This window comes from Notothenia coriiceps, unplaced genomic scaffold (assembly GCF_000735185.1).
Source record: "Notothenia coriiceps isolate Sejong01 unplaced genomic scaffold, NC01 NC01_scaffold00018999, whole genome shotgun sequence".
Taxonomy (NCBI): Eukaryota; Metazoa; Chordata; class Actinopteri; order Perciformes; family Nototheniidae; genus Notothenia; species Notothenia coriiceps.
Window position 1 is genome coordinate 1,873,121 of NW_011351700.1, and position 24,847 is coordinate 1,897,967.

General features: G+C 41.5%; 1 protein-coding gene across 1 annotated transcript in view; it reads left to right on the plus strand.

Moving 5' to 3' along the window:
• The window catches only part of gpc5c (glypican 5c), a 93,509-nt gene that overhangs the window by 5,804 nt on the left and 62,858 nt on the right, over nucleotides 1-24,847 (plus strand). Inside the window, exons 2-3 of the mRNA XM_010778183.1 lie at nucleotides 3,780-3,941; nucleotides 17,206-17,909. Of these exons, the coding sequence (XP_010776485.1) occupies nucleotides 3,780-3,941; nucleotides 17,206-17,909 (866 nt within the window). The remainder of the gene's footprint in view (nucleotides 1-3,779; nucleotides 3,942-17,205; nucleotides 17,910-24,847) is intronic.

A 24,847-nucleotide genomic window follows, 5' to 3' on the forward strand; every position in this document is an offset into this window, starting at 1 on the left:
GAATAAAGGAGGATCAACGGAAAAGGTCGGGGACAAACGTCCCGACTAAGCGAAACCCGTTTGATGTCGCGGTGAATTGTCCGGACCGTTACATGCTGCGCAGAGTCGCGAAGCTCGCAGAGGTAAGGGGACTATCCCTCTCAACGGGATTCCCCTCTCGTGGAGGGGAAAGCTGCCGTCTTTTTAGTTTTATTATCAGTCGGGACTTCGGGCAATATGCGTGATCTGTTTGGTATTTTGAAAAAAAAACATCACAGACATGTTTTACAGTATATAGGTATAGCCCTACAATATATGTTTCAAATATAGCACGATAGGTCCACTTTAGGTAAAAGTTATTAACAGTATACATATTTACAGTGTTCCCACATCTTTATCATCATTGACATAGCTGGCCGCCATTAGAAGGGCGTAATGGTTGAATAGACATTACCGATGATGAGTAATCAAGGTGTGGTGTCTGTAAAATGTACCAGTATCTGGATTGTCCACGAAAGTAATATTACTTTTTCGGCAAAAATGTCAGCGTGGACGTTATGAAGGTTGTTGAAAATACCAGGTACGTGATGCATAAAACAACATTTACATGGTATTTAAAGGCTGAACTAACTGCCAAAGAAGTTGTCTTTGAGAGTATTGCATTAATGATTGAGGCCACCATGACGCCTCTGTGAAGTACATGAACGGTGCATAGAATAACTTTGATGGCATAGCGGCAAAGAGAAAGGAAAGTTGAAGGCAACTCAAATGTCATTTTGACTTTTAAATGAACAAATCCACACATAAAGCCAAAGTATGCAGGAATGTCTTAAATTCAGTCATGCTGATCTCAGCCTAAGTCAAGTCAGAGACCATTCCCATCTAGAAAATCAAACATTTGAAGCAGGACTTGAAAATTGTTGATGATTCATGGTCCCTGAGCAATTTGACAGAGCTTGAGTAGTTTTGTAAAGATAATGGGGAAAAATTGTCCAGATGTTCAAAACCTTTGCTGTTGCCAAAGGTGCCTACCTCAGTTCGACTGAACGAATCTGTGTAAATATTTTACTTTTATAGATGCACTTTTTTTATTGACATAAAATACCCATTAAGCCAAACCAAATGCTTTGTCATCAAACAATAAAAACAAAACCTTTTTTATAGGGTTGCACCCTTGTAGGAAAATGTAAAATAATAGTTTGGTTTCAAATAATTCATGTGTTACTCAAACACACCGCAGTCAGATATGAATAGATACTGTATGTTCTACATTGTAGACCTTAATGACGGTTAGAGTCCTCTAATGACTGTTACCCTCAATACGTTGAGGCCTGTGAGTCCTCAAAACATATTTTACCCTTCAGGAAGAAGCCACTAAAACACTGTCACTGTGGTACAATATTATATCTAAATAGCCAACTTATGAAAAATAGATTCATACAAAATGTGACATGGCTTCTAAAGATTCCAGAAAGTGGCATGGTATATTCGTGACACAGTCAGCTTGCCCTGACTGCTGTGGTGGCTTTAACAGCCAAAGTCTTTCTGAGTATCACTTACTCCATGAGCTACTCGCAAGGGACGGGGAGGCCAGGCTGGATTCCACTTTGAGTCCCTGGATATTAGTTTCATATCACAGATAACACACAAACACAAAGGAGAGAAAGAGCCAGCCAGTGAGGAAAACAGGGTCAGGGACAGAAGAGGAGAGAGGACACACGCCAAACATGGACATATGACATCCTTAATCAACATTAAAACAATATATCATGCTTTCAACAGGCAAATAATATGTGACACAGTTATCTAATGTTTCCCATGCGTCTCTCTAAGTCTGAGTTAATGCATTATTTTATATTTACATTAAGAGTTTCACATTAAGACCTAATCGCTATCCAGAGAAAAACAGCTCAAGCTTGTAATCGTTAGTGTGTGTCATTAATCACCTTATTTAAAAATGATACGGTTCCGCCGATAATTATGGAGTGAACATGTCCTATTTTTAGACATCTAAACAGTATGAAATGCTGGATGACAAAGGCCTTTAGGGTTTGTTGTTGCATGTCATTTTAACAGACACATTTATTCCACCAAATCTGTACTGCACAGCCGAACATACCCCCCAAAAAGTAGTGCAAATGTTTTCATGAGTTGCTTCTCTTGATTGGTGAGGTCATATTAAATAAGATCATTTTAATAAACAAGGATCATTAAATCAAACGGTCAAACTGAGATGACATTCAACCCCAGAATGAAGTAGACTCTCACCAGAATTCACTTGTTCTCTTGTCTTTGAAACATAGATAAAACCCATCGATTTAAAACTGAAATATCCTTTTGGAATTTCTTTTTTTTAGATTTTCCAATTTAATTCAGAACTTGACAAGACGTCAGAATAAAAATAAAGGACGAGTGAAAACCACACTGTCATATGACATAATAGATGTATTTAATATTTTGTTATTTTGTGTTTAAACTCATTTAGAAAATTATTGGGTTTCTTTTTTTGTGTAGAGCATTATTAAGCCTGATAGGAGGTACATTGAGAAGTACCAGATGTAAACTCAAAACAACTGCGTAACATTGTACCCTCTTAAATGTGATTATATGCCATCTTTATACACTGATGGTCAAGGTAATCCCTCAATACAGCCATAACGGTATTAGCAGGGAGTACACTGCTACAGCATTGGAGATAATGAGCTGTAAGGGGCAGGACAGCCAGTGATGACTTCACTCGTCTGGCTCTGGGATGGGAACAAATGGAGCCTCGCTGGGTAATTAAGAGACACCCAGGCCTCACTGGGATATGCCAGGCAAATGGGAGAGAGGGAGCAGAAAGGGAAAGAGGGATTGAGAATGCAACCCTATTGTGTTTCATGGAGGGATTTGGACAGTGAGGCACTGGTCTTGCGGTCTGTCCTAAGGCCATGCTTTGGGGTCTGGTTACAACACCTGCCTTCAGCCACCCCCGTCCAGCCCGACCCCTGTAAAATGAGTTATCATATCAGACTTCTGCATTATGGAAATGTCCGTGTGCGAGGAAATGTGTGGGAAAGGACCATCTTAATAGCCCATGCTAATTGTGAGCGTTCTCAGTGATGTCATTGCAGTGTTTATATGTGTAGCGAGGGTGAGAAGCAGGTGACACTGGCAGGGTTCACCGCTGATGTAATTGTGCCTGAATGATCTGTTCTTTGGATCATATTATCTGCAGTTAGGTCATTGCCTTCATGTGGTTTTTCTTAGCTGCAGTATTATAGCTAATAACTGTCTTACTCTAAAGGTGATCTCACACAATTTACGGCACGTGCGTGTCTTTGTGCGTGTGCACAGTTATTCAGCATGTTCATATTGCAAAATGCAAGTGCATGCATGTGTTTTTATGGGACTTGCAGTATACATACATGTGCACATGTATATCTTGATGACATTTGTGCAATTGTATGAGCCAAATGTATTTATATATTTAGCAGGGACAGTATTTTTAGCAGCTAACGCGGATGAATTCTTGGTCTACTTTCTCACCCTCCCACGGTGCCTCCTCTGTCTCCCAATGGAGTTATGGAGTTATGGGCCGTCTATCTATGTGCATACTCAGGACACTATACATATACTCACACATATTTGCACAGCAGTGAAGAATCATAAATCTATGTCTCTACATAAGAGACGTTATCGTATCTAATCCAAAATCTATAATCCAAATGTTCTGTGATACATTGTTAGTGACTTAGATGAATGCTGATATCAAACTATTAAAGACATGTAACATATATCCTTCTGCTTGTCTTCCCTAGATGTGGATCTGATGATTTGTAAGCACCAGGGTCCGTCTTGCTGCACCCGGAAGATGGAGGAGAGCTACCAGTTGGCTGTAAAAAGGGAAACCCTCCAAAACATTCAGTCCTACAGCTATGAGCTCGAGCACCTCATCTCCGGCCACTCGGATGCCTTCCAGGGTAAGTGGTCGGACAAAGGGGCCAGACTGGGGTTTGTTACGATTGGCCTGAGACACTGAGTTGTTGTTGTTGATGGATGGGAAAGAAATTATGCGTGTTTGGTGAGGTCATTTCGCTATCTGGTACATGTTGGACCTACCAGTATTTGGGACTTAGAGTATAGCATGCTTGCTTCTGCAAAGTATTTAATTTAAAACTTGACCCAGCTTCATGCTGACCTGCCACTGAACTTGTGACCCTTATTCGGATCCAAAATTCAGCAATAAAAACAAAATACCTATGTTTGTTTTCTTGCTTCCAACGAATATTTATTTGTCCAATATTTTGTGAAAAAAGTTTTGTATTCAGTTCCCTAGGCTCAATGTAGCTGGCTTGCAGGCAAGTGTGCAACTCAGGAAATGGGCATGGCTTCACTCCCTCTCCCCTCCCCTCCCCTCCCCTTTCTACTGTGGGTTTGGCAGCAACAGAACTACAGAGAGTGACCACTGAGGGTAAATGGGGGGAAAAAGAGGGTATAGAGGTCTTTTTCCGGGCCTCCAGTGTTTGTTGTGAGTTGATCTGCTTTGTCATTATGTGACCCCGCTGTCAGGACAGCAACACAATTACCTGAATCCTTAAACAGATGACAGTAGTTTTGGGAAGTGAAACAATCTGTGCACAGTCATTATTTTTGTTTGTTTGTTAAGTGTTTATTTTTGGTGATTCTTTTTCCTTGCGCTGCCTCTTTGGTAGCCTGGTCAGTTCAGATGTCTGAGTTCCGAATAAACAGACCCTGCTGTAGATACAAAGCCTGTTTGAGCTAGGTCTCGCCTGCCAAAGGGTTTTGTGCTACGCCCAACTGAATCAAGCAATGCACCATTTGCCCAAGCTTGTCTTTCCTCTTCCTCTACTGATTGCCGTGTCATTTAAATTTGAAAATTTCCGAAATAGACCAAGTTTTTCCTCTCCAAAACCTCCGAACACAATCCCACAGAGGGCGGGAGACATGCTTTGGATGTTTTTAGTCCTACAGGAATTTTGGTACCATGCAATTAGTTTTATAAGACAATGGATTGGTTAGAAGCCATGTTGACAAAGTTGTGTTTTATGATGGATGGGGATGTGTCCAATTCTTATCCCATGTTTAAAAAAAGGTGTAATTGAGAATAAAACTGTTGAGGGAATAGACCTGGAGAGTGTATTATTTGTAGTGTTGTCATGGAAATGATTACTGTCATGTTTAACTTGTGAATACGTAGCGTTGTAAATACGTAGTGTTTAACGTAGCAAAGCACCACCAAGATATGAATTTCCAGTCCCTATATACAAATTACTATATACGTTTACACAGAATGGAAATGAGCCTTCTTACAGATGTTTTACATGCAGTTTAAGTAAGCATGTTCGAGAAGTGTTTCTGGTATTTGTCTTTTTTATCATCATTAAGATCTTTCCCTTATTACCTCATGTCTGAGCCTGTCAGGAGAATGAACATCAGGTGTTCCACATATCCAGAGAAGGCCAAGATGGAAAATAACAATGGAATAACAATAGAAACTGGAGTATGGTGGTGCTGAAAAATGATGATGTCACTAGCCCTCAATGTACAAGGCCTTCTAAGGACAGTCTCTTTGCTGTCTGAGTGCCTCAAGTGGAATGTGAAGTAGCAAGTGTCTCATATACTGCATGAAGTAATGAGAAAATGAATTTGGCTGATATCCTGGTACAGTTATTCAGACACTGGGACATTGGTGGACACTTGTTTGTGGGTAGCTTTCTTCTCCTACCCCTTTTTGTTTGTACAATATATTTCCGATGGCATCTTGCAGTTCACCACTGAGCCACTAGTGTGCAGGCTAAAAACTCTTCTGCTGTTAATCTGTTTATTGGATAATACTTTCATGATGTGGCCACTGTTTTCTCTACTGCTTTCCTTCCCTCTGTCTTTCAACTCATACTGCAAATCTTATAAAGGCAATTCCTTTGTGTGTATGTTCTCTATGTCCTAAGGAGATGCTGTGTGTGTAAGGAGTGTGTCTGCGTGTGTGTTTGCGTTGGCCTGCATTTGTTTTGACAGCTCTAAAGGCCCTACTGTGCTTTGTCTTGTGTGGGAGTTGTCATGTCATGAGTATGACCCCATAAACACAGACCACATTTATTAATGCAATGAGAGTTTGTCCACTAATGTTACCGATACTGTATAAATATGAAGGATCAGGTTCATGTGCATGCTGCACAAACATAGCTTTAAAGTGAAACTGAACCAATCATCTTTGGGATTCTCCAGATATTGCCTTCCACTTTCACCTTAATACTGCTACACCCTAAAAACATGAAGGCATGTTACATATTTTTACATAACAACCTCCTTTTCCCCGTAGTATATCCTTTTCTCTATCTTTCCTATTACCATTAAACTTTCCCAAAACGTACAAAAAGATAACCCTCTCTCACTCTTAACACAAACAGACCGAGGTAATGAGTGTTTGGGCCTGGTGGTGGATAGGATAGATGTCAGCCCCAGAGCCCAGTCTAAGCTGCTCCAGTTTAAAGCTGCCATCAAGGGATTTTGCCTGTCAGCCTGTTCTAGCCAATCAGATCTAGAATAATCTTACTGACTGGACACCTCTCTGCTGTGTTCTGATTGGCTAAGACAAAGTTGAACAGATGGATTAACCACTTGAATCTTTGTATGTCTGTTTGCCCCACTACTCGTTAATCAGTAGATCTGTTGGGTTGGACTCTAGAGCCTTACTTTTAATTAGTTCCAACAACCTCTCGTATAAATAACTCGTTCAGTCCAATATGCAGCAATCACTTGTTGGCAAGTTGTTGTGCAGACAATCCAATTTGTTTGTGAGTGCGTGTGCATGACAGGTGGGAATGATGAGCAAGAGAGTCAGTATCTGGGTATAGTATCTACTCACACTGCTGGGGAGCAGATGTCAAGAAAATGCTGACACTTTTGATCACTAGTGTCACCGATATGAGCCCACGGCTAAAGGCCACGGCATCTGTGTGTGCGTGTGTGTGTGTTCAAGCATTTTGTGCATTGTGTGTGTGTATGTGTGTGCATAAATCTGTACCAAAGACATGAGAGCATGTACAGTATTTACCACCCATGCAAGTCACCACGACCACCTAAAGATTCAAATTGTCCTCACAAGAGCTGACAAACTCTTTTCAGAGAAATGCCTTTCTGCTCGGCTAGATAGCTCTCTATCATAAATGTAAGTGCCTCTCATTTAAAACTTGACGTGCCCGTTAATAAAAGTACTCCATTTGAGAAAGAGAGAGGGATAATAGAGTCTGTGGCAGGGATGATGCCTTTCCTCACTGAGGCGACATAATTAGCAGATTCTTGTCTCATCATCCAGGAACTCTCCAGAACACCCCTCCCCCCCCACCCCTGCTGTCCTGGGAGACAGCACATTCATGAGTGTAGTTGAATGAGATGATTCGGAGAGACATGACAATTGGTGATGAAAGAAAATAAACACTGACTTTATGGTTTGTTGGTGCCCTCAGGCTTCCTCAGGTGTCCGAGTTCAATCAACTGTAATTGTCTCTCTGACCCTGATTGCCTTTGTGGTGTCAGTAGACAGTATTCTTCATATCTGTCGCTCTTTACACCACTGTCTCTCATTCCAACCTCTAGGCGCAGACAGATGGATGAGAATATCTAGCCTCAAGCCTTATTGTTTATAAGCCACTCCAGATGAAAATTCCTTTGCTGTCTTCACTTTTACTGTCAAGAGCATCCTGGGTGGCTTACACAACACACCCTCGGTAAAGGCAACTGTCTTATTGATTAAATAGTGGTGATTTATGTGTGTTTGTGTGGGCATGTGTGTGTGTCTATAAGTGTGTGCAAGTGGGAATGATGAATCACTTGGCTGTGGTTGCCTATCTTCACTCTTTCATCGGAATAAAACTCCCCTCTATCTGGATTGCGATCTCTCTGCATTTGTCTGGAAGTCCTCTCACTTTTGCTTGTGATCTTGTTAGCCTGTCCTCTCTCACATCATTATGTTTTTGTTCTCTTACTTCATGTCTGCATGTTTTTTTCTGTGCAGATGTTTTGACCGACAGGGTTATTGCTCTAGAGGCTGATGCTTTGGACACAGGATGACATTGCACTGCACCATGAGCTCATGCTCAAATTAGGGAGGATATCCGGAATCCATCCCGACACGTCTCATTTAATCACACAGGGTGGAGTGGAAACGTGTTTATGGACCTAATAGTGGGAGCGAATATATTGCGTGTGTAAGTCTGCGAGTCTGAAGGATGTTTGCATTTTATCTACGCCTCCTGAGTCTCCTGAGTAGACATGACACATAAGGGCAGGATATGTATCCCTCAGAGTTTGAGGGGAAGGGAGGGGAAAAGCTCAAAGCCCCTTGCAGTCATAAAGTCAGACTCAAAGCGTCCCTAATTACCTCTGCTTTTTGTCTGTCCCTCTCACGTAAGCATGACTATGTGAATATCAAGAGAGTCAGGCCTAGAGAAGGAGAACAGAAAAACGAGAGCTTCATGGTTACCCACGTTAGAGAGGAAGTGTGCTCAGGTGTGTTTGAATATGGTTCTGTCAGGTGTGTGCGTAATGTGGTCTGCCTTTCAAGACTGTTGAATCAACAGGTTTCTGCCCTGGAGATTCACACTGTGCTGCTGCTCTCTGAAAACTCTCCCTTTTTCTTCCTTGGTGTCTCTCTCTGACTGTGGTCCATGCGTTGCCAGCATTGTTTGCTTAACAAGAGCCTGCTGGTACCAGGAATGCTATAGGGAATCTTCATGTCTCAAAGATAACCCACTTGCCAAGAGTGCAGAATGAAACCACAAACACTACATTCTTCTCCATCTTCTCCTTCGCCCCATAACTTCATTGTTTTTCTGCTCCCCAACAGCCTGAGTCTTCTTCACCAGCCATCCATGCTCCTCAATATTACATTCAAAGCCTAAACAAATATGAGCTCTGTGTAGATCAGCTTGCCGCCAGTCTCCACAGCTATAATTTGACATACTAGCATGAAATGAAATTGAGATAAATACCCCTTCTTTTTCTCGCCAACTCCATCTCTTCTCTCATGGAATGACTTTCTGACACTACTCTGCATACTCTTTTTCTGAGGGTGCTTCTCAGCGATCCTTAACAAACACTCTTTGAGTAGACTAAGCTTCATTAGTCTCACTACTATTGTGTGAGCAGCATAATAAGCTTGAGGTCCAAGGAAGTTTCTCTGTAATCTCAGACAAAGTCGCATCTCCTGGGGTTTGTACACTGTCCAAGGCAATTTGGCTTTTCTGGAACACAATCTGTCTGGCGGGGCTGATGGGATTTGTACTCAACTGCCGCTGGTCGGTCCAGCCTGGCCTTTCCAGTGTCCTGTCTGCTGCACCCTCCTTCCCAGAATGATCCCACAAGTCATAAAATGTGTGTGTGTCTTTGTTTGCGTTGTATATAAGTTGTAGATATTAATCTACATTAGCCGACATGTTTGTGAACAGCAGCTGGCTGTCAAAACCTTTATGTGAGAGACTCTTTCTCAAATTGTTCAGTTTACAAATGAGGTATTGTTAAGGGAAATGCTAGTGGATGTTGACCAAAATAAGGTCATTCTTGGAAAAATAAGGAAGTATTGGTAAGCCATAGCGTGAGGGAAAGAGGGTTTGAACATCCAATCTGGCCAGACTTGCATGTCTGTGAGGAAGAGCAGCTTCCATTCGACACCTGTGGGAGATCAGGGTGTGTTCCTAATATGTGTTTTGAATGCATAAGTGGGTGAGCGTCGTAGTTTGCTTGTCTCTGTGTTGTGACTCACACGGTTACTTCGGCCCAGAGTAGGTTGGAATTGGCTTTCCATCTCCTGTGTCTCACTACCAACTCACTCCATCACTCCCTCATTCAAGTCAACCCTCTTTCCTCATTACGCCCTGTGTTGGACACTCCTCTGCTTCCTCCCCTTCCCCTTCCTCGCCTCTATGGCTCCTAGCTCACCATTAAGGAGTCCCCAAAGGCTTTATTCACAAATCCTACAGTCATTCATCCATTGTATTCCGGAGGAGGAGGAACATTAAACAAGAGAAATGGGGGGACAAAAAAAAGGATATGGTTCTAACCCTGCCCAGTGGAGTCTTGTTTGTATGATCCATGATGGATTATGATATCTCTCTGCCAAAATGAACAGACACGGGTCTGATCCTAAATAAACCACTGTGCAGTCTATCACTGGAACACATTCTTCTCTCATAAATGTTTTTATAATTTGATCTTGATTATTCGGTATTTCCCTTTGATTTATTTCAGGCCACAAAATGGATTAAAGCATTTTTGTTGTTTTCAATGGCATAAGAAAGGGGCTTTGCTTTTGTTTGCTTTGTACAGCCCTTTGAGGCATTTCTTGTGATTTGGGGCTATAATACATTTTGATTTGATGGCTTAGGCTTTATCAAAGAAGAGTAGTTTTGGCTCATGGTTGGATCCGTGCCAGTGACCCTGTCTATGAACAAATCATAATACATCTGAAAAGTGGAACATATTTCATTAGGCACCCTTTCATCTTTTACACCTCAGTCAGTTTAAGGGTCTGGTTCATGTTCATCTAATGTTAGCCTAAATGTTTCCTTTCCCTTTTCATGAAAGTCTGGAGTCCAGTCTCTGGCCGTTTGTAGTCATCATCAGTTTCCACTTATATAGTAGGTCGTAACCTTGATGAAGCTTTTTCAGTTATCAAAAACCACAGGCTCTAATCAATGTGGCCAGCTTTTAGAGGAATTGCCTTGCTTTTTTCCATTCTGCAGATCTGAACAATATTTTACAGCTCAGTCCCTGGAATAAAAACCTGTTAAGCAGTTTCTCCAGGATGTAAAAAAGCATATAAACTTACACACAGTAAATGTCAGAAGTCATTCTTACTTGTGCAACTAACATTCTTTTTGATGTATCTTTTAAGAAGCTATCATTAAGTGTAAATATATAATATATTTAGTTACGTTTGACACTGTGTCCTGCTCCTTAGCGCTACACTACCTCAAAAGAGACACTGTGATTTATATACCAATAAACAAAAGAGAAATGGGGGGTCACTATAGACCTGTGGCCCTCTTAATGTGTAAGACCAGAGGTGCTGTCCATCAGCCTGTCAACAGTTTGCCCTCATGCTGGCCCTTCACATCTCCCCTTTATGGCATTAGTCATTTGAACGACTCTCCCTCCCTCCCTCCCCTGCTCTTCCCATCGCCCGCGCTCTGTCTCCTCTGTCCCTGTCCTTCTCTCGTCTGCTCATTCCCCCGCCTTCGATCATGTTTCCCTACTTTGGCCCGGGCAGGGAGCGCTGATCCCCCCCTCCTGTCCAATCTCCACCGACACTCCTCCCCCCACTCTACATTAAAGCCCAGTGCACCCAAATGCCCCTGGCATCTGTGGAATTGTTTATGTTTCAGAGTTTTGATATGGCTGAGCTGCCTTTTTTAATCACCACCACCCCCTCCCCCTTGTCTCCACCCTCTCAAGCCGATTATTCCACCTGTTAGCTTCCTTATAGGACAAGACAAGCACACAAGGATTTGCAGCCGGGGTTTGCTAAACGTTGTGCACACACGTGATTGCATACGTGATTGCATACGTGGTGTTTCTAAAGGGTCTTCTGGAGTCACAGAGTTTTTTGCACGAGTGCAGCCCCTTCAGTTCCTGTAAGTCAAATGTGCATGATACCACGTCTGCGCCTGTTGTTAACACATGAGTCATGCTCCTACTTTAGACTTCAGACATGTGATTATACCACACAACTATGATGAATCAACAGATTGATTCATTGACTTATTAATAGTTTATTACCATTAAACTGTTTGCTGAAAGGTTAAGGGCTGGGAGATTGTGTGACTCTGCAGCCCCCTCCTGTAACCTAAGATCACCAGTGCCGAGTGTGAGATTGCCTTATGTACTGTATTTCTACTAATTAAAACAAGGATATGTAATCTACACATGTGTCACTATGTCATATATCTGTGGGGTGACCTGTCTGAAACCCAAGCCTGTGGTGGGATTAAAATGCTTTGCCTGAGAAGGTGGCTGGTGAGGTCCAGCCAGGACTGATTGCCAAGATAGGAAGGGCCCACAGCTCCATGGTATGAGCACAGTATCTCCTACCTCATTATCACAATATGACCACATCTTCCAGCAAGCACGTATACACACTCTCCTCTGCAGGCCTACAGGCGCGTACTTAAAAATACGGACATATAATACATGCACTCATACTTGCACGTATTGAAAGATGCTTTCTCCCTTATGGCACAGAACTAGTTAAACACTCTAATTTAGGGATATGCAACTGGTTTAGGGCAGTAAAGGTTCCAGGGCCACACAAACAGTTTTCTATTTTCTCAATCAAAATATCTGGATTCATAAGAAATCCACTCCACACTTTGTTTTTACATTTGACCAATCATCTGATAAAGCTAACCATAGTTTACACATGGATTTTTTGTCAAAGCACTTAAGATATTCATTGCTATCGGGATGTTAAGAGCATTCCATGGAATATAACAAAAAGTGTATCTCGAGCCGGTTTCTCAAACTTACCTACCCCACCTTTAAGTAGGGTTCATAATTGTTAATGATTTGTTACTTTTGCTGTGTATTAAAAAGATCAAGGCTTAATTGCATTACAATTGGAACTTGATGGACCATTTCAACAAGTAAATGTCACGACTTTCTAAACCATAGGACACATTCAAAAACATGTTTTATCTAAAGGGAGAAAATACATTTCCAGAATATTTACAGAAGTCACATAGGTGGACTCATATTGGTCAGTAGAATGGATCCAACAAATATTTCTCTGTGAATATTTTGGACTGCCATACTGTAAAAACTGCACACATGAATCTGATTAAATGTTTAGTTGCTCTGGAGTTAAAGGTGTTTCTGTCTCCACAATGTATTTTTGATATAACCACTAGGAGTCACCAAAGTCAGAAATGCTCAAATGCTACACATAGGGGCTATACATTAATTAATAAGTAACTTGCCGCAACCACTACAATTACAATAACTTCATCCTATTCTATTACTAGTACTACCACTTCTACTTCCCATCATACAGTACAGTCTGTTTTTCAAACCAACCCCTGAATGCACATTTAGCATGTTTAACTGTCTGGTGCCACATGGCTGTCTATGCAGCGATTTGGCAACAAATGAAGCCTTGGCCTTAAATACCTACTCAGACTGTGTTAAGTACTCACGCATATATGCATGTCTCTCAGTGTGAGAGTGGCTTAGACATCAGGGACTGCTGGGTAGCAAAGGCGGAAAACACTATAGTTGTGACTTAAATCACAGAGCTGCCACTGAGCTTATTTTGTCTCAGTGATTTTGGCAGCGTCACCATGGCAACACTAATTGTGCCAGTAAACCATTGGGTTGCCATGCAGAAGGAAAAGTGGAAATAGCTTCTTATGATTGAACCCAGTGATCTCAGAGAGTGGCCTTGGCATAGCATTGGAGGAAAGATACGGTATAATACCCCTAGCCAGAGTCAAAATACAGTGTAGGCCCCTGCAGGACAAAGGCCTCCTCTGCTTTGCCACTGTTGCTTTTTTATCCGTTTTAATACCTTGTTTATCCCATGTCAGATTAACCCCACAGGGCCACAGACAAAGCAAGCCTCTTCCTTTATTCCTGTATAGTTATCTTGACAATTAGTGTTTTGAATGTCAGTGAGTTTTGAGAACTTCCTTGGAAATTAAAGATAATTGCTCCATGCAAAACAGCCTCAATCCAGCCAGACTTCATTTCCCAAAAGGATTACCCATGGGAGTATGTGAAATTATAATGATAGCCACCCACCACTGTGTGTCTGAATGGAGTGTGGTTGATTCAGATTCAGACACTGTGGTCCGCCAGAACAATAAAACCCAATTGAATATCATGCAATCGTAGTTAGGGCTTTAAAAGCTGCTGGTTTCTTGTTTTTTGTTATCACCATGTTTCCCAGAACTGGAAACTGGACAGAAAACCACAACAACTGTACTTGATTTATCGCAAAATGAGAAACCGGATACCTTTGAGTGTGGGATGATTGAGAACAGAACATATCATGATGTTGAAAATGAATGAAACATGGGATATGGTTTTTTGTTTGTTAGAGGAAGTGTAGAGAGGAAGAAAGGTGCATTCTGGTTCTTCTTTTGTATATTCAGAGAAGGACATGTTTGAAGTAACAGCCATGGAGACACAGGGAAGTGCTCCGGACCCAGGGGCCAAATGAATCCAGATGTCAGAGCATGTTCTCAAGGTGGAGTCCACTTTTACAGTAGTTCTTTTTACTTGTTCAAGAGTTCAGTCGCTTCTTTTTATTCCATTTTTCCTGGCAGTCTCCCACCCTCCCCTTTTTTCCTCTTTCGTGTTCTCTCTCCGTGTCATTCTCTTGGCAAATAAGAATATGATTTTTTAACAAGTATGGAATGTCTTGAGGATTTAATGATCCTGTTAGAAACTCTTTGAAATATCCTGTCATGGTGCTATTGAGAAGCATAAGAAATATTATTGAGTCTTTTTGAGAAAACTTGATTTTCTTATAGAGTAGTTTTGTTTTGGCCTGCTCAAAGAGAGTAAGATTAAACCATGATATTTCTGAGCTTGATAATGTAATAATAACATTATGTAATGCAGTGTAACCTCAGCTTGTGGGTACATCTTGTGGTGTAAATGTCTGACTGGAAGGCAAGCATGTGGACCCCCCACTGATACCAACTCTGCAGCCCCTCGGGCTTCGGAAAGAAAACACTGACTGGAAAAGAAACTGTTTCTTCTCTGCAAATCTAATCTTTTTTTTGCTCAGTTTTTTTCCTCTTTTTGTGTTGTTTTCAGCTGGTCATCTTGGAACTTCACATTACATTACATGTCATTTAGCTGACTGTTTTATCCAAAGCGGCTTACATCCACTTCAATGCTGTAGAGCAGGGGTGTCCAAACCTTTTTCACTGTATGCCACATACAGAAAAATATAGGAAGGGCTGGGCCCCTCACTAGAGGTTTATAGGCTCATAAGGTAAGTTATAGGTCAGCAAAATCAATCAAATGTGGGTCAATGATGCTTTATACTTGAAAATGCTTTAAAAAACACACCAGCCTACATCACAGCTCTCCAGAGGGTTTACTTTATTGTGTTGACGTCTCATTCCTTAAAACAGGAGCTTCAGATTGCTTATGAAAAGAGGAAATATGAAGGGTAGATTTAAAGTTTTTTACGAAATGATATTGGGCTTTTTTTATTCAACTACGATTTGTTTGACATTTTTTCCAACTTTAATTGACAGAATTTATATGAAAAGTGAGCTATGTAGTATATCTTTACATTTGTATTTAAGAAGTACAATATATGACAAGCACAAGTTCATTTGTGGGCCATACTACATTATACTTTTTGAATTAGCTGAGGGCCGTTTCAAAATGGACCGCGGGCCGCATTTGGCCCCCGGGCCGTATTTCGGACACCCCTGCTGTAGAGTATCTCGCTCAAGACACATTGACTGACAGCAGGGGTTTGGGAAACGAACCACTGACCCTCTGATCGGTACACACCCATTTCCCCCCTGATCCACCGCCGCCTGGGGTCTCAGTCAGGCAACCGCTTGTCACCCTTCGCTTTACAGTAATAATCCCTAACAGACCGTTACTTGTCCTGTCTGCCTGCTTTATTTCTGTCGCACGCTGTCACGATCTGTAAAGCTCATCTCATAGGCTAAAACTTCGAATGTCATGCATGCGCGAGCAGGTCTGATCATGACGATGGAGCTCTCTGGTGCATTATAAATGAGTTGTGCCTTTTGCTGGCCGGTGGGGGAGTCCCCCTGTGTCACAGACAGCGGCCATATTAGTGCAGCTGTTGAGGAGTATATGACTGTTGTTATCCTTCTGTCTGTGAGCTGGGAGGGGCTGGAAACACACAGGCATACACACTAACACACATATACACATTTGGTACCAATCACTCTGCAAATATAGATTCACTATGCGAGAGGTAGACTTAATGAATATTTAAGTGTTAGCATCAATCAAAGTTTTTTTTAATCTTAAGTCAGCAAACAGTTATGGTTAATGGCATAATGATTAGTAACATTTGGTTAGCAGTACAATTGTCAAACACCGTCCACATTTTATGGATGTATGTACAGTGTGTGTGTTTGTGTGTGTGGGGGGGTGGGTGGGTGGTTTGTCCACCCTTCCTGTCTCAATTTCTGTACAGTTGCCACTGCTCCTTCATGTTCGGTCATGCTTATAAGCTGACATCACACCCCAGAGGAGAGTGTTGTGTCCAGTACACACACACACACACACACACACACACACACACACACACACACACACACACACACACACACACACACACACACACACACACATATTGTGGGGAGGGTTATTAAATAATTGAGGATAGAAGGGTAGTGAAGAAGATGGTGGGTAATATAAGCAAGATCACACATTTTGATGTTCCTGTGATCTTTTTTGATGAAACTAATCAAATATATATCCATGACTTTCTTAAAGTCCCCTCTTCAAGGAAAAACATATCACTGAGCAATGAAATAGGGATGGGCTATGGGGTATATTTGGAGAAAAAAGGACAACAAATTACTGGGAAAAAGAGACAAGCTGTTTTTCTAAATTTCTAGTCTTTCTTTTTCCCACTGCCCTTTGCTTCAACCTCTTACACCCTGTAACAGTAACTTGCTAAGTGTGTAGTGGCACTTCTTTGGCACTAATCAGCCTCTGCACTAACATCATTGACGTGAAGCTGTAAGGCATTACAGCTTCTTTTGCTCACCAGGAAATGACAACATAAGAACTGGAAGCCTGGTGGCTGTCAAAAGCTCATGGAGAATCTGGAATAAACTTTATTTGCCACAGAAAATGCAAATCTCTTTCTCTCTCTCTCTATCCCCCCCAGCCTCTCTCTATTATTCTGTAGACAGGCATACATTCTCTTTAAGACATATAGGTGATGACATCATACAAAATAACATCCATCCACATTATAGGAAAACTTGACACTTTTTTCTCAACCCAACTTACTGATGCACTCAAGCCAAGCTTAAGTGGTTAGGGGCCAGGGTTGGATATGTGTTTGCATTTTGATGCCATGATCATTATTTCATGGAGAACTTGTAAATCACGTCATCAAGGATTTTCAATATTTTTCTCCAATGAAATGTCAATCCAACCTTGTATTTCCTTCTTTCTCTAATCTCTGTGTTTCTATATTTTCTCTTCTTGCAGACATGTTCCAGTACCTGCTATCCTTCTCCCAGGGCCACCTGAGCTCTCTGTTAGAGGGAACCTACCCATCCCTGTCCCACCATGCTCTGCCCCATGTTAACCAGCTCTTCGCCTCACTGTCCCTCTACCTCCGTGGGGCCAACGTGTCAGTGGAAGCGTCAGTTCACCAATTCTTCAACAACCTCTTCCCACTCGTCTACACAAGGCTCATCAATCCAGGCATCGAAGGCAACATGATGGTGGGCATTGAAATGGGCGACTGTCTCCGTATGATCAGGCAGGATGTCAACCCTTTCGGGAGTCATCCAGCCGTCATGGCCCAGGAAATGGCAGAGGCGTTGGGAGCCGGGAGACAGCTCGGCCTGGCCCTGGAGGAGGGTCTGGAGGTGATGAATGCCACCGAACATGTCAGCATGAGCAAAGAGTGTGTGAAGGGCCTGGTGAAGATGGTGTACTGCTCCCACTGCAGGGGACTGACGCTCATCAAGCCCTGCGTGGGATACTGTCTGAATGTAATGCGGGGCTGTTTGGCCAGCGTGTCGGAGCTGGATCAGCCTTGGAGGAGGTACACCAGCCTGTTGGAGCAACTGACCCACGCCATGGCGGGACACCACAGTCTGGAACTAGCCCTTCTGGGGGCCAGGGACCACGTTAATGAGGCCCTGCTCTACGCACAGCTCCATGGTCCACTCATCACCGCCACGGTGAGTACACACTGAAAAAGCAGCTTTAATGGCAAAAGCAAAGAACGTCCAAACCTTTTTGTTTAACATCTTTGTTTTACACATATACTTTGGCAATGTTCACTGTATTGATTGGAAGGGTTTTACAGGCTGCTTGTGGGTTCTGAGCTATTTTTTTTTTTCCATCGGTGCAACAAAGAACCCGGCACACAGCCCTAATGTTTGCACAGGGTTGAAACTATTCAGAGAAAAACAATGTTTATACAAAAAAAACAACAGTCCCCCTCCCCAAATAAATGCAGGCTGAGCTGAGGCTAGAGATTGACTAATTTTCCAAAAAAGCAAGGCAACTCAAAGTCACCATTGTTGTTTAGGTTTTGACTGCAGGGGGATATTATAAATTCCACATTTACCATGATGAAAATACAGGAAGTAGTGGATAAAATGGTGATTTGCTGGACTGACATGCTGTGAGTACTACCACACCCCTTGTGTTTTATAACATTTTAGTTTGGATGTTCAAAATACAAAGATACTTTTATGGATAACTGCCAGATATGTCATAATACTGAATACTGCAGTTACATCAACAGGTAGCATTGGTCAAGCATTTAGAAATATCCCACCCTTAGCCCATCACAACCTAATTCATCTGTATACATCAGCTCGCTCTCTCAGGTCACATATGCTCAGTCTACTGTCTGTCCCACGTACTCACCTTAAGACCTGTGGTGATCGAGGCCGTTACTCCTAAGCTATGGAACGCTCTGACCGCTCACCCACGGTCCGCAGACTCTGTTGACTCTTTCAAAAGTAATTTAAAGACATTCCTGTTTGAGCAGGCGTTTGGGTAACCTGTGTGCTTTTATTTTATTCTATTGTATCCTATGTTATTATTGTGTTTTTAGCACTTCTTATCATGTGGCTTGTGTGGTCATTTATTATTTTATGATTCCTTTGATGTTTTAAGTGAGTGTGAGGGAACCTAGGGAGTTTAACCTTTGCAGACCATTTACATGCACAGTAACTTATATTACACACTGCAGGAAAGGGTCAAACCAAAAGCATAATAGGGCCTCTTTAAACAGTTTTGTTAAACACAAAAGTCTATGTGTGTAAACTTGAGATCGAATCTCTGTAATAGATGTTTCTTTACATCGACATATCCCTGCATACAGTATTGTAGTACACAAAAGATGTGTAGTAGTTCTGTTAGCTTGTCAGTCCTTTGCTTTATTTGAGATACCATCTTAAATCTGTTTTTTTATGGTAAATACCGAACACTGTGATCTTTATCTTCACATATTAAGCAGAAGCCTACTTTCTTTTTATAAGGTGAGGTCATGCATGTGGGTGTAAAGTAACATGAGTCATACACCAAGGAGCAGAAGGTGATCAGCAGAGATTTATGTACATCATCTAGAGGAACATTTTCACTAGCATTAAGTCCCCATTGCATCTCCCTCCCTCCCTCTAACTTTTAGGAACGGTTGTAGTCGCAGTGTATTCAATGTTTTTAAATCAATCTATAAGAGCACTAATACATATCTCTCCCCTGGGCGCGAGCTGGACAGTTCTGTACACCATACTTCCCCTAACTTTATTGGCCTCCTTTACTGAATATATGACGGCATTCCCAGAGGTGTCAGAAAGTCTCCTTTTGCTGTTTATTCTCCCAATCTGTGTCACTCAAATCCTCATCCCTACCTCTTTCTATCTCTTTTATTTGTCTGTAACTGGTTACAGATGAGTCTTTATAAACATATCCTCTTGGAACCTCGAGTTACTCAGTTGGACTTTCATAAATTGTGTTAAAAATGGGACCAGAAAAGGGAAGAACAATGCTCCAAATGTTGATAGGGTAATGTAGGGTGCAGTTGTTCCCACATGTCTGCAGTGGGACAACTTGTGGACAGGTCTACACTGGAACTGTTCCCAGAACTGGACTAAAAGTTTAAGACAATGCTGTAGAAGCCAGTGTGCAAGCTGTTAGTGGATTAAACATCAACTTGATATTTTATTTGACCTAATGTAGAGTGCGGTCTTGCAATGAAATATTGTAACTATATATATTTGTAATTTTCAAAGACTAGGGTTTGGTGTTATTGTGGTGACTTAGTGAAAAAGGCCATTTTACTTTAACGAGCATTCAAAGCAGACAACCAAACAATCAAATCGAACATTTTGATTCTTTATTCTTTATAGGATCCCATTTAGCTTCCACATCAATGGTTGCTAAACTTCCTGCAGTTGACATAACACAATGGGTCATTACTGGGATAACTAACTCTAATGTAATTACTTAATTCAAATTTGAAGTCACATTACTGGAATTGTAGTTCTTGTCTGTCCAGTACTGTTCATTATTGCCAGACTCTGCAAGTAAAGTTTCACATTTTACCAGAATGAAATGAAACAAATGTCTGCCTGGAAGGTGGAAAATCTGTTTGGCAGTAACATAAAATGAAAGTAATTTGTAGTTAATGGTCTTAAACATGCAAAAGCACTGGTGTGGGCCTTTTTTCTAAAGTTGTGAAGGAACATTACAGAGCCTGAATGACTCTACATCAAACACTCACATCAAACACACATCCAAAAACAGACTGTATACACACATGCATGTGCAGACAGAGGAGGGTGGGTTGCCAGGCTTGAAGACTGACCTAATACAACTATGCAGAAAGAGACCCAGCTTGTATTTGGTGTGTGTATGTACGCATGTGTGTGTATGCCTGCTTGGTATTCATGGGGTGGCAGGCAAGCCTGGAGCAGGGAGCTCAGCACGGGGACAAGTGGGACAGAATTGAAAGGGTTCCAGCTAGGCCATACAAACTAGACCCAGCCAGCTGGAAAAAAAGAGAATTGTTGCTGGAAACGGAGGTGGCCCCCAGTCGGACACTGGTGGCTCCCCTTTTCTGCGCTCTCATTGCTTCACGCATGCTAAAGGGCAAACATGAACAGCAAAGTTAACTCATTCACTTACGCGCTCAGACACACATTACCTAGAACCCATTGCTTTTTTAAATCGCAGTATGTTTTAATAAAGCCGCTGTGGCCTGTCAAGTAAAATTGTTAAGTCTCTTGTGCACAACTACTGTTTCAGCGTAGCCACCTTAAACCTTTATATGCCCCCCTCCCAGATGAACACTCAATTTTAAACACATATTTTCTATTTTCCTTTTATGTTATCCTTAGTGTCTTACTGCAAATACCTTACTTAAACACATTTTTTAAAACGTATGTTTGAAGTCAAATACAAAGAAGTAACTCTGTGTTTTGCAGAGTCAGAATATTATATAGAGTAGTTATTGAAGGAATTATTGTGACTGTGGTTTTACACTGGGATATTATCCCAAGCCAGTTTGTGGTTGCTTTCTCTCTCACTTAGGGAGCTGCAGACTACACAGAGTCTGCACTATATGTTGCAATACGTCATAGGGCAGGACCTGGGTCATAACATATATACTGTACATATACACACACATCACCACACCGTGTGCATGTATCAGGTTTTTAGAAGTCCTGTAAGGAGCCTCAAAGTGCAGCCCACCCTGTGACAATACTAGCAGCGCGTGCGGACTGAAAGGCAGCTATTGATAGTGATGTGGGGCTGCAGGAGGATAGATTCTGTTTTAACGCATTCCTGCTCTTATTGACATGGAGCGTGAACGTGGGTCGAAGGGAAGTGGTTATGGTTATGGATATTGGGGGAGCCTTGGGCTGGATTATGTCGAGTAGACACAATTAGGAGAACATTGGAAAATATCCAGTAAAAGTGGCCACTCTTATTGGGCCCCCAGTGAAAATGGTAGCTCCAATGTTTGGTGAGGTTTTCTCCTTCTCAATGCAACTCTGTTGAATTCATATCAGAATTTCTCCCTCCAGATTTAACTGTGCTTGAGAGGCCTCAGACTGCTGTTTATTGACATGGCCATAAAAATGACACGGCTCATATGACCTAGAGGGGAACTTAATACCTTCTACTTACTTAAAGATGAGTAGATTTTAAATCTCAACACACAGTTTTTACTCGCACACTTAATCACTTACTCAGTTGCTCACTGAAAGCATTATGTACATTGTATGAGAAAATGGTTTCGACTGGTCCAGATCAGAGCAGTTTATATGCAGGTCTACCTTATCCGCTTGTTGGTTTTACCCCAGCTTCTCATTATAGTCTTATTGAGGAATGATAATAGCAGCCTGGGTCTTAAGATAATGGAAACGAGGGCCAGTGGGATGACTGGAAGGTTTCCATTCACCACGGCGGCACCTCAATAGACTGCAGTGGCTTCCATCGCGAGCAATTTTTCTTCTACTCTATCCCACAATAACATGAAAGAATATCATTGGTGTGAAAACAAACTTTGTTGTCATCACATTTTCATATTTTACTTTTCCTAACCCATCACTAAGAACCCTGTATTTTCATGGTTTAAGCAAAGGAATGGGCAATATGTGAAATATACCATGTGTACCACCAAATATGTTTGCCTTACCATTACTACTGTGTTATTCTGTTGTGGGCAAAGTATAAAATGTCCCTTTATTTGTTCCAGAAATGTGAAATATATTCCTACTCAAGATAATGAAATAGAAAATGTAGCAAAAAAATAGTTATTGGTACTGTACATATCAGTAGTTGTAATAGCTGTAAAGTAATTAGATCTTACATGCCCTTATAGATAGATTACATATTTATACATGCACTTTTTGTAACTTAACTCATCTGCTTATGTTTAAATACATTCTTACAGATGATTTAAAAAGGAAGCACCAGGAAATAGAGTACCCAGAGGATCATTTACATTCTATGGCACACACTTCCAAATGCTAATCAAGATGATTACAGGCATAGCTCAAATGTAACAAGGGCTTTACAACATAATTAAAAGCTTATAATGTTTCAGCAGTTGTTGTGTCATTTCATGAATATTGCTTGTCTACAGATTGTATTTTGATCACTGATATTGAACCATTATGATTATATGAAATGTAAATGCAAACAGCATGTGTTTTTCATTTACATTTTAGCATTTGGACTTTATGTTATTGGGCAGAAAAAAAAAAGGGTATTATATAGATGAAATATATCGTCTTTATTTCCCTAATGTAATATTATGCGAATCATTTAGCGATGCTCTCTGACATCATCCGCTGAGAGCACCTCTTTAGGCCCCCTTATATGAAAGGATTAGCTACGCAGGCTGAGATCTTACATACATGCTCTCTTTATGTGATATTTGAGAATGTTAGCAGAATGGCAGCTGACGCAAAAAGCGCTCATGTCCAATCTATATGCTGAACCCATCTTCCCGAGCTGTGTGAGCCTCTGGCACCAAGTCAAACTCTCATGCTGACTGCCCGACTTACTCAGCAGTCCATTAGCTAATGATTGTGGGTGCAGCCTCTCCTCTGCTCAGTCACCCTCTTGCCTCTTTTCCCGCTCCTCTTCCCTACTTAGTGTTTGCCCTGCTGCTGACAATGTGCTGCAGCCCTCAACACCACACACAAATCCAGCATTTCTTCCCCTCTGTATAAGAAATGTGTTTTTCTTATTGAGCAATAGCCATGTGATTGATTGCTGGGCCATTAAACTTGGATCTGAATGCAAAGCAGTCGTCCTTTTAGTATATTACTCTTCTATGTAACCCATGACTTGGATTGGTGGAAGGCTATAATTAAAGAAAGAATGTCATTTCTCGGATATGTAGTTGATTATAAGTTTATGAAATGTTCACTGAAGGGAGACTAAATGATGGGGGGCTTTCCTTCATAGCTTGAGGTCAGCAGCTCAGAGCTGTCTCATACAGAATAAGAAAGGACAAGAGTTACAGATATGACACAAAAAAATAAATGGGGTGGATAGGCCAAGAAGACGAATACATCTCAATAGCAAAGCGTGTATCCATAATAAGTCTTGCTACACTGGTCACAGACTGTCCCTGGGAATATCAAGTACTTCATTTGATTTGGCTGTTACATGATGCAGAGTTAGTGCCTCTACTGTTTCAAATATCCTGTAAATCAGGACACCTCATCATGTACTGTGTTGCTTCTTTCCACTAAAAGCTGTTTCAATATCGCAAAGAAAACATTTACTGTACAGGAATATCCTGTAAATCCTGCAATATACAGAAATATACAAACATATCTGGGATTGCTGTTACGGTTCTTTTTGACCATTCAGTAAAATGCTCCATCTTGATTAAATGTGGTCAACTTTTGTAGATATCCGAGAAAACACACCTCCTTTTCAGCCATTGTGTCAGCTTTTGATGTGGAATGTGCTCCTGTCACCCCCCCGTGCATCTCCATATTCCCAACGTCCTCACCTGATGCCTTGGTGTCTACTTGGCTGGAGTTTTAGCTCGAGCTAGCTGGCATGAGGATATCGTGCAGCTGCTGCTATGAAGGTAACCCAACTGGCTACTGCATCTGTGTTATGGTTTTCGTGGTAGTTGCTGGTTCACTGGAAGGCTTCAAATGGACACGTGGACTTTCAACGTTTTCTATCCACCAGCTTATTTTCTTTGCTTGTATGCGTATGTTCCACCATATCGCAGACACCGGCTAGATGAACTCACTCGACCTTCCTCTGTCTCCTTTTCCTCCATCTCTGCGGTACAACACCACCAATCCGCTGAGACATGTTGGAACAGTTTATGTCAGAAATTCTTGTAAATTTGTTTACAAATATGGACTAACCTTGTCAACAAACTCCAAAGTAACACCCATATTTATAAGAAGAAAACGAGGGCCCCTCATATTAGGCTCATCTGTAAGTGATTTAATCAGGGTAAACAAGCCTCAATGTGGAGAGAGAAATTCAATGTTCTCTTTACTGATTGGAATCTCAAGGACTTTTGTCCGTGATATACGAGGGACACAGTCTCTCTTTAATTAGCACTGACATCATTCGGATAAGAGGGAGAGAAAAAGGCAGACGAGTGAGGGGG